This window comes from Setaria viridis, chromosome 5, assembly GCF_005286985.2.
Source record: "Setaria viridis chromosome 5, Setaria_viridis_v4.0, whole genome shotgun sequence".
NCBI classification, from domain to species: domain Eukaryota; kingdom Viridiplantae; phylum Streptophyta; class Magnoliopsida; order Poales; family Poaceae; genus Setaria; species Setaria viridis.
Window position 1 is genome coordinate 42,420,473 of NC_048267.2, and position 19,031 is coordinate 42,439,503.

Here is a 19,031-nt window from a genome sequence, read left to right on the forward strand (position 1 = left end):
AGCAGGGCGCAGGAAAAGTTGGTGCCCCGGCCCCGACCAGTCGCCATCGAGTTGAGGCTGCAGGTGGGGGGAGGGAGAAAGGTGCTGCTTCCCTCCCTGTACGGAGGCGCGGGCCGGGGAGCTTCAGGGGTTGCCGTCGAACGCTTGCTTAAACTGAGCGTGCAGCAAGTTGGACGACGGCGACTGCGTTACGGGAAACACAGCACCTAAATTGCACACTGCATAGCCCCTTTTGATGCCACCCTCTCATCATACGCATGCATTGAACAGTCGCGTGGGCAATGGAGGATCGTCGTGGAAATGTTATGCGCAAAGTCGGATCTAGGTAACCTAAACCACCGTGTGAAGCGCTGCATGCGCTGTTGCATCCAGAATCCCAACACAGCGAAGATGCGATAAGATTGCAACAGTGTTATGAAAACCACTTGCCATGCCTTTGTTACCTTTTTTTTTTTTGCTGGTGCTCCTCTTCTTGTTGCAAGGAGGGATCGAGACGAAGATCGAGGACGAGGAGGCGGCGGCGGCGAGGCAGTAGTGCGATGCGTAGCGATAGATGGAGCTAATATCTCTGGTGCGGTGTGTCATTACCTGCATCAGCTGGGTTTTATTTATAGCTGATGCCCTGCTGATGAAGGCTCTGTGCAGTGTGCACCATGCAGGCAGATGCAGCATGAACGGCAGGGGGGCTCTGTTCGCGATCGCAGGACCCCACGGCGACGCCATTCCGAGCTCTCGTCCATCCTTTCACCTCCGTGCTCGTAGCGCATCGAATAGGTTCGATTTGGTCCCGTTCTATGGCTCTGGAGAATCAGAAGCTGGAGAGCTTGGCACCTTCAGGGCATAGCAGCCGTGTTCCCGGAACGATGGGAATGGAAACGTAGTACGACACTTATAAAAGGTTTTTACACTAAATTATTCCCGTTTCTCGACATAATCGCTCCCGGAACGATGTTCCTGGGACAAGGAACGTGGCCGCGTTCCCGGCTGCTAAGCTTCAGGGCATGCATGGCTAGAGTCTCACACAGGCACCACGTACAGACATACATTATTCTGTTTGACCGGTCCTCGACCAAAGAAGAAACGAGGGAAGGAAAAAGCAGCGGCGAAGAACGTACGCATATGCCTTTGTGATGGAGGGCCATTCTTTTTTCCAGGCCTTTTTGTGATCATGGAGATGTACGGAGTGATGCGAGATGCTCACCGATGATATGTTGGTAGTCCTGTAAACGTGAAGGAAAACATGCAGACAAGACTCGAAGTCTAAAACTAATAGGTGACTGAGTGTATTAAAAAAATGGAACAAGGTCAGCAGCAATGAGATGTCTAGTGATGGCAGCGAGTCTGCTCATCAAGGGTGAGGGCGCCCACAGACGAAGAAGAAGAAAGGCTCCGGTGAGCTTTGACTTGTCATGTGGCTTCGTCAGTCGGTCAGTGGAGCAATGGATAACAGCGTGCGGTACGTACAGCAGCTGGCGGAGCTTGGTGGTGGGGAAAATGTGGATTTCGGCCTTACATGGGGTTGTTTGATGGTTGAGAGAGTAGAATACCTGTCTTGCGGACGATGGGCCTGACTAGCTTCTTCACGTGCTGCTCGATGGCCCAAATCCACTACGACATCGCAGATAGCCCAAATCTGAGGACTTCCCTGACTCTGACAGGGAGCAGGTTGCAAACGGGCCAGATCTTTACGTTGAACAATCACATGTTAAATTTGCTGCAGCAGAGTTTTCTCGAAACACGACAAATCATTGAGCTGCTAGTTCCGGCTAAGGGACCAGATGATCTGATCTCAGATTCATGCTGTGGAGTTTACGGATTGCGTACTGATGCCAAACACCAGGGAGTATTGTGCAGGTTGCAGCATTTATTTGGGTCTGGATGTCGTTCTCCAGATAAGCTACCAAGAACAGCAGCATACGCTCTGTACCTATGCATATGGTGTTGATTCAGATATCATACACACACACACACATACATAGTACAACTTCAGGCTTATTGGATCGACGCTAGCTAGCTACACCATCTGCAGTGCAGCAACGGACTGAATCGCTGTCGCTAGCTGCTGGCAGGGTTACTGTGGTCGTCGTACTCGTACGTGTCCCAAACTCCATGTGTTGCTGGGATTAAGCCATAAGAAATGCTCATGGGGAGCATGTGATCGATTCTAGTTGTATTCTTTCCCAGACACACTGCTCTCCGTCGCCAGGCCGACCCAGTACGACCCTTTTCTTTCCGGCCGGGACATACGGCCAGCAGCAATGATAACCTGAACTGGCTTATCGCCGACGTCAGGCTTATATTAAACCAAAAACGATGCACCTATGATATACTCCGTACACCAACCGGCAGGTTCTTTGCTCCATCCAAGATCATCACCTCAAGTTGTTGCCACGACAAAGGTAGCCAGCTGCCCCGTGATCGAGTGTGTGTGTGTGTGTGTGTGTGTGTGTGTGTGTGTGTGTGTGTGTGTGAGAGAGAGAGAGAGAGAGAGAGAGAGAGAGAGAGAGAGAGAGAGAGAGAGAGAGAGAGAGAGAGAGAGAGCTTTCTTTTCTGGCCACATGGAACCAACTTTCTCATGTTTCCCGCCTCGAGCCTCTGAAGAAGAGATCTCTTTCCTGGTGCAGCTAGTGGCTCGTAGCTACACGACCAGAAAAATGCAGCTCGTGACGGCGAGCCGCGCCGTTGGTCAACGAATTGCTGCTCGTCGGTAGGATTCCGACCAGGGTCAGATTCGTTCTACGAGGTTACAGAACGCCACGGCCACAGTTTTTCCATGGTGGCTTTGGTCTCCCACTCTTCCCTTCTCGACATGTTCCGTTACCCGACGAGCATGGACCTATCACCTATGGGCTATGGCGATCCTGCACCGAACTGACAGGTCGGTTGGTCCCACGGGCGATCCACTCTCCACCAGCGCTTAAAAAACAGCTCCTGGCACGGGGCTCCTGTCCTCCCTTTGCATCGCCGCCTCACTCCACTTCGACTCGCCTTTCGCTTTGCATCGGGTTCTCGTTCTCTTCATCGGCGGCGCTGCTCCGGCTCCGTTCATTCTCTCCAGAATGAAGGCAGCGCGGAAGCATCTCGCCATCCTCTTCGTCGTCCTCATGCTGCGCCCGCCGGCGGCCGAGGCTGACGACGTCGCGAACTCGACGGCGGCCGGCGGCAACTCCACGGCGGCGGCGGCGTGCCCGCTCGACTTGGGCTACGTGGCGACGCTCCCGTGGGACCGCACGCCGTGCGTGCCGCCGGTGGCCAACACGACCGCCTGCTGCATGACGCTCCTCTCGGTGCTCGCCGTGGGCCTCGCGGCGCGGCTCCGCGCCACGGGCCGCTTCCGCCTCCCGTCGGCCCCGGCGTCGGCGTCCTGCCTCCGCGCCTTTGCAGGCGCGCTCGCAGCGCCGCCGCTCTCGCTGCCGGCGTCCCTCGTGCCGGGCTGCTTCCCGGTGCCGTCCCAGTTCGCCATCACCCCGGACTACTGCGCCGGGGTCACCACCGCCGCGGAGTACGCCGCGGTCGCGGGCGACGCGTCCGTCGCGGGCCTCAACGCCTCCTGCGGCGCCGACATCACCTCCATGTCGACCTGCACGCGCTGCCTCAACGCTGGCGTCGGCGCCTCGGCTCGCCTCACCGCAGCCGCCGGCAACAGCTCCAAGTCCCAGAACTGCTTCTACCTCACCGTGCTCTACGCGGCCGGGATCTCTAGCTCCGCCGGCCCGGACTCCCCTGCCACGGCCAGCTGCGCCCTCGGCCTCGCTCTCTCCACCCCTTCCTCCCCGGCGTCGCCTGCATCCAGCTCCACCAACCACACCAACATCGCAGTAGCCGCCACGATCCCGATCGCCTCCGTCCTGCTCGTCTCCCTCGTTGCTCTGCTTCTCTGGAGGAAGAGGCGTGGGGATACCAAGATGAGGAGCATCCAAATCTCGGAGTCGTCGCGGGGGTCGCGCCCGCGGCCAAACACAGGCTCCGTGATGTTCGACGTCCGCGAGCTGGCGAAGGCGACCGGCGGCTTCGCCGAGCGCAACCTCATCGGCCGCGGCGGGTTCGGGGTCGTGTACCGCGGCGTGCTCGCGGACGGCACGGTGGTCGCCGTCAAGAAGATGCTGGACCCTGACGTCGAGGGCGGGGACGAGGAGTTCACCAACGAGGTGGAGATCATCAGCCTCCTCCGGCACCGGAACCTGGTGCCGCTGCGCGGGTGCTGCATTGCCGACGACGACCCCGACGAAGGCAAGCAGATGTTCCTCGTCTACGACTACATGCCCAAGGGCTCGCTGGACCAGTACATCTTCGAGGACGGCGGCGACGGCAGGCGGCGGCCGGCGTTGTCGTGGGCGCAGCGCAGGGCCGTGATCCTGGACGTGGCCAGGGGGCTCGAGTACCTCCACTACGGCGTCAAGCCGGGGATCTACCACCGCGACATCAAGGCGACCAACATCCTCCTGGACGCGGACATGCGGGCGCGCGTGGCGGACTTCGGCCTCGCGCGGCGGAGCCGCGAGGGCCAGTCGCACCTCACGACGCGCGTCGCCGGCACGCACGGCTACCTCTCGCCGGAGTACGCGCTCTACGGGCAGCTCACCGAGAAGAGCGACGTGTACAGCTTCGGCGTGCTGGTGCTCGAGGCCATGAGTGGCCGCCGCGCGATCGACCTGTCGGACCCGTCCGGCGTGGTGCTGATTACTGACTGGGCGTGGACGCACGTGAAGGCCGGCCGGCCGCGGGAGGTGCTCGCCGGGGCGCTCCGGAAGGAGCCGAGCGCCGTCGTTGCGGCCATGGAGAGGTTCATGCTCGTCGGGATCCTGTGCGCGCACGTCACGGTGGCGTGCCGCCCGACCATGCCCGAGGCGCTGAGGATGCTGGAGGGGGACATGGACGTGCCCGACCTGCCGGACCGCCCGCAGGCGTTCGGCCAGAGGATCGCGTTCGACGAAGGCGAAAGCAACTTCAGCGCCTCGTCGATTCTGAGCGGCCCGTTCGTGGACTTTGGCGACATGCTCAGGTGATGCACGACGGCGGCGGCGGTGATGGGTGCGTACACAATTTGCAGGGCGGCTCAAGTTTCAGGTCGCGATCACACACATATATATATAGATGGGATGTATTCTGTATTCACAATTTCACATGCTACGCTACATGTGCTGGTTACCTGGATTTCAGGGTGATGTATAGCCCTCACCTGATGTACATGAACTATGTAATCTTATACTGAAATGCCAAATGGATGTCATCGACGCAAATATTACATCATGGTTTATCATCACAGTGTTTTGATTGCAAACGGAACTGTTCACTGTCCGACAAATAGAGTAATTAACTGATTACACAACCATACAATACCAAGTTAACCGTGTGCTAGATCGATGACATCAGCACATCATGCAACTGACACATTATATGCTCCTCCAAACATAATGGAAAGAAGAGATACAGTTGGCAATGCACTAGAAGTTTAGAACATACAAGCCATGGTGGTGGGTGAAATCTTCAAATGAAACGGCAAGTGGAGTGGGGAATTCAGCAGCCTAATTGTTCTCCTGCAAGTTGGGGTGGCTGGGCTGCACGCGGAAGGTTATTGGCATCTGGGCCGCAAAGTCCCGGTCAGGATGGTACCCCAGCTCGAGATCTCTCATGCTGCCGCTTAGTGCAATATCTTGCTGGTGCTGGAAATAAGAAAAACGGTGGCTCAGTTTAGTCTCTACTTCACAATTGACTCACTGACACACTACTAGTGCATAACTGCATATATATTCTGTATCAGACATTTTGCGCCACATTGAAACCCAAATTCAGTGATCTTTTTCATCTCACCAACTCAATATAGGAATCTTGACATTTACTTATCCAGTCTGTTCAGTAGGAAGCAAGCAAAATTTAGCACATGGAGGACGACAATGAAGTTGATCGATAGGTGATTTTACAGTATGGTGTGTAGTTTTCATTATAATTGTAGTTACATAAATTCTTTGTGTTTTCAACAGAAAAAAAATCCCCAATCAATAACCGTGTCCTTTATGAAATAGTGGATTAACTTGTTCTCTGAAAACTGTATGCAGTACACACAATTTAATCATAAGATGTCCAAGATAGTTCTCTAACGAGATGTTAAAAGGGTCCAAGATAGTGTTGAATTTAAATATTAAAATTTCCAAGTGCGAGTTCGAGAACTCAGCCTTTTCCTGTACAAATTCAACAAGTGAAATGTAATCCTACAAGGGGTCAAGGACGCTTACCAGCTTAAAGGACAGCAGCTTGTTCTCATCTTCCAGCATCTTATTCTACAATCAACCAATAAAATAATGGATGAAGACAGAAACTAAAAACAACCATATGTCAAATAAAATTCATAATACAGGATCTATAGTTGATTAAGCTCGTACGTGTCTCATATGCAATTCCCAGTGCTCCATCTACATAAAAAAAAAACCATTTAGTCGAGACATGATGATAACTATAACATCAACCACATTGAGATCAACTGATTAAGTAGATTTATTACAAGTTTCTCATTTAGGTTTGTCAGCCCATTATCAAGTGCCTCCTCAATCATGATCAGTTCTTTGGGTTGCAGCGAGTTTAGATCTTCACCTTTCAGATGCCTGTGCCATCAAAACAGGAGATCACATTCTCCATAAATATCAACATGAAAAGGAAGAGGAAAATCCCAAAAAAAGAAATTTTAAATTCTTCTAGCTTAAGTGTTTAACAGGAGGTCACGTTCTCCGTAAGTGTGAACTTGAAACTAAGAGAGAATCCTCAAAAAAGAAAAAATACAAATTATTCTAGTTTAAGCATTTACCTGAGCTCAATCTGCATGGTATCGTTCTCTTTCTTTATGCGATCAATCTCAGCACTAAGGCTCTGAAATGTTTCATGTGCTCACCAATGGTCAGTCAGTATGCTCAACTAATTCTAGAAGGCTAGCAAAACTCTGATATTTTAGCTCCAAAAATGGTATTCTCATTCTGTCTGGAAATCATAGATTACCTTGTGTTTCTCATCCCACAGTATCTTTCCAGAGTTGGTCTGGTACTTCTCCAAGATTTTTGATAGCCTATGTCAGACCAAAATGATATCACATATAAAGGCATGAATATTGCTTTTTTTTCTTGAACAAAAAGGCAGGACCTCTGCCATTCAGTTAAGAAGGAAAAAAGGTTTAAGATACAGGCATGAATATTGATACATGTGTCGGTTCAACAGGAACAAAGCGAATCAAAACACTTCATCAAAAATAGATAAGAAAACAGAGCTGCGTATCTTCTCTACTGTGTTGTAAAAGCCGTATGTTTTACCTAGTTGCACAGTCTCTTCCCCAATCCAAAACAAGTCAGAATTGCTTATTTACCGCAGTAGTGGAAACTACTACATGTTCCAACAAAAATAGAACAGCAGCAGACTAAAAATATACAGAATCTTTCTCCGGTCCAGCATAAACTAGAATAATATAGTACTGAGGCGGCATGAGAAGATAGTCAGACAGAATAAGAAAAACAGGGAGCAGGTAACGGCACGCACGATGTCTTGGGGGAGCAGAAGTCGTAGAGCTTGCCGGCGCTGGAGAAGATGACGACGCCGACCTCGGCGTCGCAGAGCACGCTGATCTCCCGCGCCTTCTTGAGGATCCCGTTGCGGCGCTTGGAGAAGGTCACCTGGCGGTTGGTAGAGTTCTCGATCCGCTTGATTTCGATCTTGCCGCGCCCCATCCTTCCTCAGCTCCTCCTCCGGCAACCTCCCAAGAAAAGCTCGGCTCTTCTCCCCTTCCTGAACTGGAGCCTGGAGCCGCCCGGTTGGTAGTGGTGCCGGTGTGGTGTGGTTGGGAGGGGCGGTGGTGGTGGGAGAGGAGTAGTAAAGGGGATCGCCATGGCTGGAAGAGGAATGGTGATGAGGGGGCTTTCGGGTTCGTTCAGAGGCGCGCGCCGGAAACGGCAAGTGCTCTGTATGCTTTGCGTCCGCCGGGCAACTTGGCTTACCTCTCTGTCCGATTGCAGTTGAAGGCAAAGCCGAAAGCAGGGGAGGAGGGACGTGACGCGCTTGTGATGGCGTCGTGTACGTTTTGTGTCGTGTCTTGTCATCGTTTCTTCTAGGGAAGGACTTGGTAGCTGCAGACCTTTATCAAATTTATGAAATCTTACGTAGCCGCCATTTGGGTGTTTTTCACTTGGGATCGATGGAATCTATCACGTTTTGGTGGAAAAGCTACATCTCGCAATTTTCTGAAGGGAGACTACGTATATGAATTCACTGCTTTTAACTGGGCGTTACTGCCTTATTGGCAAACAAAAAATGGTTATGAACATGCGTTCACTAAAAAATTCAATGGGCTAGCTACTCGCTTTTTAGAATACATTGCAAAACGCAAATGTTCATGTACTTGTATATTAACACAAAAAGGCACATCCTAACTAAACGAGCACTTGCGAAAGATTATGATAAACATCTAACACTACCCTTGCGAGCTTCGATGGGTGTTAAAATTGATGAAGCCACCTCAAGCATCTCAAACTTGGAGTAACCTTCTATATGAGATTCAATCTTGGATAGATAGATCTCACCACATAGAAGTTAATTTTAGTTTGTATCTTGCTAGTTATGTTTATACCATGGGCACAAATTGAAGTGCATATTACGCATCATATTTGTATAAGAGATTTACAAACTACTCCCTCCGTAAAAGTTACATACTCAGAGCAACTCTAGAATGCTGCTAATCTTACCCCCAATATCTTTTTTAGGAGAAAAAGAGAAAAAACGAACTCCAACAGTCCATCCAAACCTTCCCCAATTTTTTAGCGACGCTAAAAAACAGCCTGCCACCGTGTATATTTTAGCGTTGGCGTTCCTCCCCCAATCCTGATTCCCGCATGCCCGCGCGTCCCTTCTGATGGGCCCAATACGATGACGTGGCCTGTTTTGAAATATTGGGAGCAATTTACTAGTGATCTGCTGTGGATTGATATGTTTTTGGGGAAATTTTTTTTAGGAGAACCCCAATGGGGAGAATTTTTTATGCTACTCTTGGAGTTGCTCTAATAAAAGTCAAAACGAATAGTGATTTAGGATGGATGGAGTAGTAGATATAAAGAAATTTATTTTACACGATTACCTCTATAAAAATAAACCTAAATTATATATGAATATGATGTATAAACACAACATGACTACCGTAACTATAGAACACCAAGGCACCAAAAAATTAATCACAAGACAAACCATGCACACAACGACCCTAATGTAAACAAATATGTTCATTCCTAAACAAGATAAAAGATTAAAAATATGAAATATGGAAGACAACATTATGCTAACATAAGGAAATAAGAAAGAAAATATAGAAAACAAAAAATGACAACGAAGAAAGGGAAGCCAATGCCACATTAGGGTTAACAGGCCCGCATGAAAAAACAACAAAAGATAAAGAAAGACTATACAAAAGTAAAACAAAACAAGAACCCAGCAAAGAACAACATAAACATAAATAGTCTAGCGAGAAAAAGTAGCCCATGACACCAGGAGGATACTCACAGAAAAAATCGACTGAGATCGAAAATCAGAATCAGCCAAGTGAGACGTTTAGGAAATCCGAATATTTTTGTTATTTTATTACAAAATGGGCTCGAGCAACTCATTGGGGGCGTGGCGTGCCGCGTGCGTGTTTTGGTTATATATATTGGGCTGCAACGGCCAATCGGTCCGGTCTGGCTATGTCCATCTGGCCCGCTAACCCGTTCAACCGAGAACAAACCCGTAATGGGCCGAGTCACCAACCACCGGTCCACAGCCCACGCGCGCCCCTTCCGAACTCCGAAGAAGCAAGGAAGGCTGGAAGGGTACGCGGCGGCGAGACGAGGAGCCAAAGCCAACGGCGACGAGAAATCCACGGCGGTTAGCTCATCCCATCCGGGCATCCGGCGCGCGCGACCCCCCAACCCACCCCCCCTCCGCCACGACCAAAACCGAGGGCGTTTTCGTGCCCCCCCTCCCTCTTCGAACTCCGGAGCCCACCTCCTCCTCCTCCACTCCCCACTCCCCTCCCCCAGCCCAGCTCCTCAAAACCCTAGCTCCCTCGATCTAATGCCGTGACCTCTCGAATTCCAAATTCCCCAAGCCTCGCCATGGAAGACCCCGCGGCCGCCCCCTCCTCCGCCCCTGCCCCTGCCGCCGCCGCCGCCGCCGCCGTAGCTAGGGTTCCGGCGGCGGCCCCTGCCCCTGCCGCGGCGCCGCCCGCTCTCGCTCCGCAGCAGCCGCCCGCCACCGCGGCCGCGGTCCCTGAAGCTGCGGCGGCGTGCCGGAGGCAGCTGTTCACGGTGGAGCTGCGGCCCGGGGAGACCACCATCGTGTCATGGAAGAAGCTCCTCAGGGAGGCCGGGAACGCGGCCGCGGCGCCGGTGGTGGCGGCGGAGCCGGCGTTCCCCGCACACGCGGGCCCATCCGGTGCGGTAAGCAGTGCTGTTGTGGTTGTTGCGTGTTGGTTGGTTACCTGCCGTGTTGCTGTAATTTGTGCGCTGCTTATTAGCTTTTCGAGTAGATGAAAATAGGATGATTCTCTGGGGCCTGACGGTAAAGATCTGGAAGATGAAACGTAAAGGCTCTTTCGTGTTTGGTAGACAGCAACATGTCATCCCTTGTAAGAGATGCTATCTAAAGATGGCAAAGGGCGCAAAAGCTATATAGTTAACCTGATTGTAGTGACCCTGATTGTAGTGGACAACATCAATGATATTCTTAATTACAGCCAATAGTTGATTTATGAACACAGGGTGGTTACATTCTGTTGTTCTGGTAAACTAGTATCTTTTTTTTAGGTGATTGTGCTCTATCTTCCAGAGACCAGAGATGTTCTACAGTATTGTAGCTAGTGCCTGTTTCTGGTATCTGGAATTTGACTACTAGTTCTCCTCTCTTGTAATCTGCCAAAACGTTGATAGTCAATGTGCCAGAACTATTCTGTTCCCAAATTAGTTAAATCTCATCCTGATACATTGTTGTACATGTTCATGCCATAAACTTACCATTCATGAAATGATGTTCTCAATATTCAGTGTGAAAAGTTTATTAAACTTTGGCTTCTGCATCTAGAATCTACTGAATTGTTTGAGGTTAAAGAAGTCCTGCATATAACATCTAGTTTGTTTTATCATTTGAATCAGGCACATCCTGCAGAAAGTGACCCAAAGGATCCAACACAGCCAAATCGGTTTAATGCAGTCATTGAAAAAATTGAGCGCCTTTACATGGTAGTAAACACTGGGCTTAATTTGATCTCAGGTTCATGACGCATGATGTTTTGACTCCATATCCAAATTGCCAGGGCAAACATAGTAGTGACGAAGAAGATCTTGACGATGTACCAGATGATGATCAGTATGACACTGAGGATTCTTTTATTGATGATGCTGAATTGGTTAGTCATTTAAACTTTTTTTGCTTATGTCTAGACAAATTTGTCTTTGTTGCTTCTGGATCTTTTATGATCCCAGCTTTATGCTTGTTAAATCTGACGCCTCAAATGACTTGATTTTGTACGTGCTATAATTAGTGTGTAGGTTACATCAAATAATATTGCTTGATGTACCCATTTCTTTAATCAATATTTACCCTGATCCCCTGTTCTACCTTTTGTGAACTCTTTGCTTATTGGTAGGAGAAATCTTTATTCTGATGTGGCATTGCCACTTGAGCTCTAATAGAATATTTGATCATATATATGACAAGTCAAAACCTGAGCTTATGTCTGAAAAAAGGTGCTTCTAAATATTTCTACACCATATTGAACTACCTGATGCCTACCTTTTTTTTTGATATATGGTGGCACAGTTTAAACAGAAACTGTTGTGTGATTTAGTCATCCTGTAAATATGCTTTTCATGAGATATTTAAAACATGTTTCTGTGCACCATTAACTTTGCTATATCACTGGAGAATGGATTTTCCTTTTTATTACTAATTTACTTCATGTTTGCCTCTTTGTAGGATGAATATTTTGAAGTCGATAATTTGAAAACTAAGCACGATGGGTATTTTGTGAACAAAGGAAAGCTGGAACAGATGTAAGGTTCCTCAAATAATTTAATCTGGAGTACATAGATATGCAAATAGCATTTATGCTCCACATCCTTCTGCTAATGCATGTGCCATCCTTTCTGAGCAGCGCAATTGGTATTGGTTTTAATCTTTTTGATATACATTATGTGCTGGCTGATATAAAAAAAATGTCATGGGCATTTGAGAATAAGCTCATAGTAGTCAGAACAAAAATGAGAATAACAAATGGTTAATCTGCACATGGCTTTTGTAGATGTTAGGATGGTGATTTACATCAGTTTAATCAAAATAATGGATCAAAGTGACATCATTACATGTTTCTTGTACACTTGCATTGCTATGTCGATGGCAGCACCAAGCCACCAATGGAATATTCATCAATTTGATCCTCTTTTGCAGTGACCCTGGCACATCGACAAATATCGCTCCAAAAAAAAGGAGAAGAAAGGACTCGAGTACTTATCTTGAGACCAATGCTCCAGTTGATTATTTAAGTATTGGTGATGTGCCTGGAAAATCCTCTGGAAGAGGCACTGTGCAGGCAGGGAAGCAATTAGCCAGTAGCAGCGTAGGTTCTTATGGTCAATACCCTGAGGACAACAGAGTGGTGAAGAACAAAACCAGTGGTCCTGGAGGAGCCCTTAAAAGAAAATCTGATTTCTCTGCGGTTGCTGATGCTACAGCGCGTGCTAAGATCAGTAAGGATGCCTCAAATGCTCCTGTGGAGCTAAGTGACCTGGAAGATTATAAAGATGTATTACTACCTCTTGATTATGGAGATAAAGAGTTGTTACTACCTCTTGATTATGCACATAAGTCAAAAAGCAGCGACATGTTACTACCTCTTGATTATGCACATAAGTCAAAAACCAGCGAGACCTATGATTATGGTTCAGCTTACAGGGATAAAGGCACTTCAGTGCAACTTGATTTCCAACAAAGAAAGGCAAGCAGGGAAAATCATGATTCATCAAATAGAATCTATCGCAAAGGGAAATGTGGAACAAGTGAATATCCTGTTGTGGCTATGGGTACTGCTGTCTATTCTACACAAACAGTGGTAAGAATCTTTTTCTCAGTCATATTCTCTCTGTGGGCACAAGTGAAAGGCTTCAACCCACTTCTCATGTAGTTATATTCTCTCTACCTGTATCGGCAAAGATTTATATATTCTACCTAACTCAACACTTTCTGTTGTTTTCAGAACCCAATTGTTGGTAGGGAGGGTTCAGGTACTAAACCCAAAGGCACCAGGCTTGAGCGAGCTATTCGGGATCTCCAGAAGATTGTTGCTGAATGTGAGTTACAGTATTCCTCTAATGTGCTGAAGTCTTTCTGTGGATGAAGTAGTGCTGGAAGTAATTTCAGATGCTTGAAATTCTCCTTGCAGATAGACCACCAACAATCGATATTAATGAGGTAGATCCAAATGGCCATGCAGCAGTTAAAAGACGGTTGCCTCAAGAAGTGAAGCAAAAGCTTGCCAAGGTTGCAAGGTTATCGGTACGTAGCACCACAGCCAAATTTACTTCAGAATTCAAGCGTGGATACTCCTGCCTGAATTTTAAAAGTTATTATGGTTGCATACCACATATATGCATTGATTTATGCAGTTTTGCTTTCTCTAAAATTCTAGCTTATTGAAGAAGTGGTCGCTCTTCAAAATCTTGTGGCACTGCTGTTATTTGCAGTGTCCATTTAGTGCAATTTTCTTTTTTTTGTACTAAACACGATTCTCTAGTATTTCAATTCTTACACACTCAAACAATGGATAATCCTCTCGACTACTTTGTGGTTACTTTAGCTGTCCGTAATACTGTTGTATGGTGTAGGCAAATCAAGGAAAGATCCAAGAACATGAGTTGATGGATCGCCTCATGGGCATAGTTGGACACCTTGTGCAGCGCAGGACACTGAAGGTTAGTGATGGAAGCTAATGAACTTATCTTGGCTTGACTTCTTTGTACCGTGGACCGTGGGGTACTAGTGGGTTGTCTTTTTACGTTTGATTCATCATTCTTTTTGTTTCAAATTGAAAAGGTTACCTATTCAGTTCAAAAAGATGTTTCAAAAACTGAAATTATCTTCAATTTGTAATGTTGCCCTATGTTCATCTTAATATATGTTAGCAAAAATGACAATATATCATGAAGATCAGTTTTTTGGGGTAAACTAATTGTATATTTGAGAAATGATCACTTCTAATACCTGTATATGTGTTACTGGTTAAGTTAGACAAATCCAAGAGGATGTGCATTTGAAAATGTTTGGGTGGGGTGGATTTTTTTTGGGGCATATTTTGGCAAAGCTTCTCAATTTGTTATTTTTCATCAAATGTGAAAGAGAACAAGTAATTAAAAAAGAATACTTTTCAAGCATGCCAGCACATGCCCTTAAATGTTTATCTGTGTTACTTCTTTTATGCTGCGAAAGTTTACTGATCCGAGGTAAGTGATCATCATCCGGTAATTCAAGTACTCAAATACCACAACCCATGCTGATCTGTGAGGTCAATATAAGACAACTAGTTAGATTGACGCGCTTTGCGCTCCTGCACCAAATATGTTGACCAAAATAATATAAAGATGTACCTATTAAAAATAGTATATTGAACCCACATGCCATGAATACAACTACAATGGTAGTATAATGTGGGCATAGTCTCTGGTGGTCTACAGGACCAACCTCTTAGGATTGAGAAAGGATGTTAAGAAGTTGACAATTCTTTGACGCAGGTAGCTTTTTTTTCATAGTAGTAGCTGCTAGCCTGCTACACTTTGCCGGTCTGTGTCTTATTCATGAATTAGAAAATACTCACCTGACTAAAAGCTTTGTTTCATGAGGTCAGATGAAAATATATACCTAAAGATAATATAAACTAAGTTGAACTAAATTATATCTTTTATTTGTATTTGAAAATTTGATACTTTTGAGATAAAGATCAGGCATAATTCATTTTATCTTAGTTTGTTTAGGTAAAAGAAGAAATCTTTATAGAAAATTATATCGTGCTACACTAAGATCCACTCTCTACGTGAACCCCAAAAAAATATCTTTCTCTTCCCCTTCCGTCCTCCTCCTGTGGCGGCCATTCTCTCGTTCTCTTTCTTCCCGTAGAGCAACTTGAAAAACCTGCCTCCTGTAGTGAACAATTTGGCCATTGGTTGAGTAAAATGGATTTGATAAGCCTCTATTGTTCAGATCCCCACTTTTCTTTCTCGATTTGGCTTCCATTGGTCCTGATTTGAACCTCTTGGCTTCTTCTACCTTTGGATTTGGCCATGGTCTTGAGCTCGGATGGCATGTATAGCAGCGAGCCAGAGAGGGAAGCAGAGGAGGAGGCGGGGTAGTCACCCCACCGCGGAACCGGCGGCGCAGGTGTTGGGATATTCGGCACCAGCCATGCGGCGGAGGAGGCGATGGCGCGGAGTAGAAGCGGTTCAGGCCTTCATGAGGAGGCTCCGGTATGCACAGCTAAGTCGTGGTGGTACAGGATTAAGGAGAACCGCTGGACAGCTCTAGAAGGGTGGAGATTGTTTTTTATGGTGGGTCCTGCATGTCAGCCAGCTAACTGTAGCTACAGTAACCTGAGCCCCTCATCTTCCGCCGTGTCCAGGAACTTTAATATAAGAGTATTGATGTGAAACAACAAGAGCAACTGAACAGACGATACAATGTTTTGATGCCTGATGTGGTGTCAAAAGAAATCTGTGAGCTACCCAGAATATCTAATTGTCAATTAGACCATCACTTTCTAGTTTCTGGGCCATTCACTCAAACTACATATCCACACCAATTATTTAACCTTGTGCATGTCTGCTTCCATCTCTAAGTAATGCTATTTTTAACAGAGAAACATGAAAGAAATGGTAGAATCAGGTCTATCTGCTAAACTGGAGAAGGCTGATCGGTTTCAGCGTATAAAAATGGAGATCAATGAAATGATCAAAGCACGTGTGGCTGCAAAGTCAAAGGTAAAGATATAATTGGTGACAAGTGTGGGACTTCTAGCCTATTGACATTTGAACTCTTGTTAATTATTTTTCTCTTATTCGTTGTGTCTGATGACATATATACTGTTATTAACATGCTACCAGGTCAATGAACAACAGGATGGTTCGGCTGATGATTTTCAGGTTGCTAATGATGAAAGAAGAGCTATAAAAGGGAAGTCTGTAATGGATTCTGCATTGGAGGATAGAATATGTGATCTCTATGATCTTTATGTTGAGGTATAAACCTATAAACATATACATAATGTTTTTTTTTTCTTTTGGAGCCTGAAAAGGCTTTAGCACCCAAGGGAACATTCATTAGACTTTGTTAACATTTGCAAGTTAGTGAATGATGAAGGTATAAGTGCATATTGGTATATTTGATTCTTGTTTATTCTATATCGTTATTGTTAGTGAAACATGTAGATGAGTTTCTATAGAACCAAAGTGGATTGATCAGGATCCTATCTGAATCCTTATCAGGGTATGGATGAAGACAAGGGCCCTCAAAGCAGGAAGTTATATGTTGAGGTATTGATCCTGAAGCTTTAACTCATTTCTTATTTTGGTTTCCTTTAAAAAGTTTCTTTAGAATCTGAATTTTGTTACCTTTTTGACTAGCTGACTTGATCTCTTGTACCAATTATGGTTGAAAGCTTGCCCATTTTCACTCATGAAAATCTTTCATTAGCATGTTATTTTCCCCCCTGTAGTCATTTTTTGGCAGAAACATACCTGACTTGTGTTTTTCCTTAATTTGCTAAATAAATCTGATTTAGCAAATTAGTTACTAATACCCTTAGGCAAAACTAAATGTTATGCTTCTTTCTCTCTCCAATTTGTATCATGGGCTGTTATTTGTTTATCTTATATGGAAGGGTTATTAATCCATTGCTTCTCTAGCTTCCTTGGATGTAAATTTTACCAAGACGTTTATGTGGATTGTAGATCACAATCTGTGAACTGGAGGTCAGTTTAGTTACTTATTTTGAATAGAAGAGCAAGAGATGCTTTTGATGCAGACATTATTGTAGGCTGGGTTTAAAATACTGGTTTTGTAAAATGCCTTGCCCCCGCTGGTGCTTTTTGTAATGGTCCATTTCTCTCTCCAATTTTGGTTGTAATTTTATGCAATATTAACTCAATTGTTATGTTGAATACTTACTGAATCATGCAAAAAATGATATTTTTCGTAAAAAAAATTATGTTTTGGAGTTATTGATATCATATTGATCTTAAGTGCATCTGCAATCGTCATGATCATGCTAAAATGTTATATTCTTTACACCAGCTTGCAGAGCTATGGCCGCAAGGCTACATGGATAATGTTGGAATCAAAGATGCCATTTCTAGATCGAAGGAGCGAAAAAGGTTATTGCACAACCAGCAAAAGGTTATCACTATAAATATTCCTTTTCCCATTCATTTTTAATTTGTACATATTGTCATATTGAATTAAAAGTTGAAGCAGATGCGACATTAGAATTGTTTCGGCTGATGTAATATATTGTATCATTCTGTTGCTCACAATTTTCCTTTGAACTAATCTAGGTTCGCAACGAAGAGAGAATGAAGAGGAAGAAGCTGGCTGCAGCAGCTAAACTGCAAGATGGCTACCCTGCTGTAATACAAACTGGACCTATGTCACAAGTACCACCACCCGTACCGAATCCCATCACATACCATCCACCTGATTATGGACTGAACCAAGGAGTGAAAAGTTACGAAAGGGTTCGCGAAATAAGCTCAAGGGCAATCCCTGATGACAGCAAAAGAAATGCTGGCGAGATGAAGAAGAAAAAAAGAAAACCTGAATATGATCCTGTAGATACACAAGCTAACCAACCAAAGGCTCCCTTGCAGCATGGGAATGAGAGGCAAAGGCCCTCCAAGCCTTCCGACGAGACAAATGCCGGTAGCCAGCTCACTCAAACCGTGCTTGGCCTCCCAACCGTGATTGGTCATAACCAACAACCTAGCTGATTATTTTGCCTTACAGGATATTTAATTCCATTATAGGCCCTTTTCAGCTGCTGTAACAAAATCTGGTCTTTCCATGTGTTCAGCACCGATTGTCTAAACTAACATGTATCCGAGTGGAGAGGATATTATTGACCATTTGTAATTCGGGTGCAGGTTTTCACCACAATATTGGTTGTAATTACGAATCGTTTCTATCGCTGCTCGTCATGACATGTATTGTTCATAGTGCTATTAAATGCCGATTCGGTTGCTCTCTATGGTTGAATCATGAGGGACAAGCGATTCAGGTCTAAATCGTACTTTGCCAATTTCCCAGGGACAATACTCTACCAATTTCTGTGAAAATAATAAGAAATGGCGTAAACCTAGAAGAAGCCTGCCTGGACTCGATTAACATAATTTTGCATGTAGTAAACCTTAATTCCATCATGTTCCATGTTCCGCATGCAGGGGTGATAATGATGATAATGATCCTGACTTTCATGTCTCCTTCATAATTCAACTGACTTTCATGTCTCCTTCATAATTCAACTCAATCATATCTACCTATCTATTTTTAGTTTAAAATCTTATAATATTATAGCTCGACTCTTATTGAGCTCGATCCTTAAATTTGCTAGGCTAAATTAGAGGATCAATTACCATCCACATCCGCATGGATGTCTTCAAAGCATGAAGAGAGTAGTGTACAAAGGATTTGCAATAACCACCAATATATAGAGGGTGTTTGGATTCGAGGTGCTAAACTTTAGCAGGGTCACATCGGATGTTTGGATGCTAATTAAGAGAACTAAACATGAGCTAATTACAAAACTAATTGTACAGATAAAGTCTAATTCGCGAGATGAATCTATTAAGGCTAATTAATCCATCATTAGCAATGGTTCATGTAGCACCACATTGTCAAATCATGGACTGACTTAATAGATTCGTCTCGCGAATTAGACTCCATATGTGCAATTAGTTTTGTAATTAGAGTATGTTTAATACTCCTAATTAGTATCAAAC

The 19,031-nt window shown here is 45.6% G+C and overlaps 3 protein-coding genes across 3 annotated transcripts; 2 read left to right on the forward strand and 1 right to left on the reverse strand.

Moving 5' to 3' along the window:
• Nucleotides 1–2,733: 2,733 nt before the first annotated feature.
• Nucleotides 2,734–5,250, forward strand: LOC117854843 (probable receptor-like protein kinase At1g11050). Its single transcript, XM_034737095.2, has one exon. The coding sequence runs from the start codon at nucleotides 3,060–3,062 to the stop codon at nucleotides 5,004–5,006; it is 1,947 nt and encodes a 648-aa protein (XP_034592986.1). The 5' UTR covers nucleotides 2,734–3,059; the 3' UTR covers nucleotides 5,007–5,250.
• Nucleotides 5,228–7,977, reverse strand: LOC117854844 (MADS-box transcription factor 2). Its single transcript, XM_034737096.2, has 7 exons — nucleotides 7,519–7,977; nucleotides 6,988–7,054; nucleotides 6,800–6,861; nucleotides 6,500–6,599; nucleotides 6,381–6,410; nucleotides 6,234–6,278; nucleotides 5,228–5,663 (listed from the first exon to the last, which is right to left on the reverse strand). Exons 1-7 carry the CDS (start codon nucleotides 7,704–7,706, stop codon nucleotides 5,526–5,528), a joined length of 630 nt encoding a protein of 209 aa, XP_034592987.1. The 5' UTR covers nucleotides 7,707–7,977; the 3' UTR covers nucleotides 5,228–5,525.
• A 1,986-nt stretch (nucleotides 7,978–9,963) lies between these two features.
• On the forward strand, nucleotides 9,964–18,230 carry LOC117857096 (ubinuclein-1). Its single transcript, XM_034739588.2, has 13 exons — nucleotides 9,964–10,439; nucleotides 11,151–11,237; nucleotides 11,312–11,404; nucleotides 11,974–12,050; nucleotides 12,445–13,105; nucleotides 13,250–13,343; nucleotides 13,436–13,548; nucleotides 13,878–13,964; nucleotides 15,897–16,019; nucleotides 16,143–16,277; nucleotides 16,524–16,571; nucleotides 17,332–17,433; nucleotides 17,592–18,230. Exons 1-13 carry the CDS (start codon nucleotides 10,116–10,118, stop codon nucleotides 18,021–18,023), a joined length of 2,376 nt encoding a protein of 791 aa, XP_034595479.1. The 5' UTR covers nucleotides 9,964–10,115; the 3' UTR covers nucleotides 18,024–18,230.
• The last annotated feature ends 801 nt before the right edge of the window (nucleotides 18,231–19,031 follow it).

Bases quoted from the DNA above. Each gene is read 5' to 3' on its own strand.
- LOC117854843 (XM_034737095.2), top strand. From the start codon at position 3,060: ATGAAGGCAGCGCGGAAGCATCTCGCCATCCTCTTCGTCGTCCTCATG.
- LOC117854844 (XM_034737096.2), bottom strand. From the start codon at position 7,706: ATGGGGCGCGGCAAGATCGAAATCAAGCGGATCGAGAACTCTACCAAC. The intron at 7,055-7,518 runs GTGCGTGCCGTT...GGTCTGACATAG, and splicing joins TTCTGCTCCCCCAAGACATC to GCTATCAAAAATCTTGGAGA. The intron at 6,600-6,799 runs GTAAATGCTTAA...TTGATGGCACAG, and splicing joins ACCATGCAGATTGAGCTCAG to GCATCTGAAAGGTGAAGATC.
- LOC117857096 (XM_034739588.2), top strand. From the start codon at position 10,116: ATGGAAGACCCCGCGGCCGCCCCCTCCTCCGCCCCTGCCCCTGCCGCC. The intron at 12,051-12,444 runs GTAAGGTTCCTC...CCTCTTTTGCAG, and splicing joins AAAGGAAAGCTGGAACAGAT to TGACCCTGGCACATCGACAA. The intron at 13,549-13,877 runs GTACGTAGCACC...TGTATGGTGTAG, and splicing joins CCAAGGTTGCAAGGTTATCG to GCAAATCAAGGAAAGATCCA.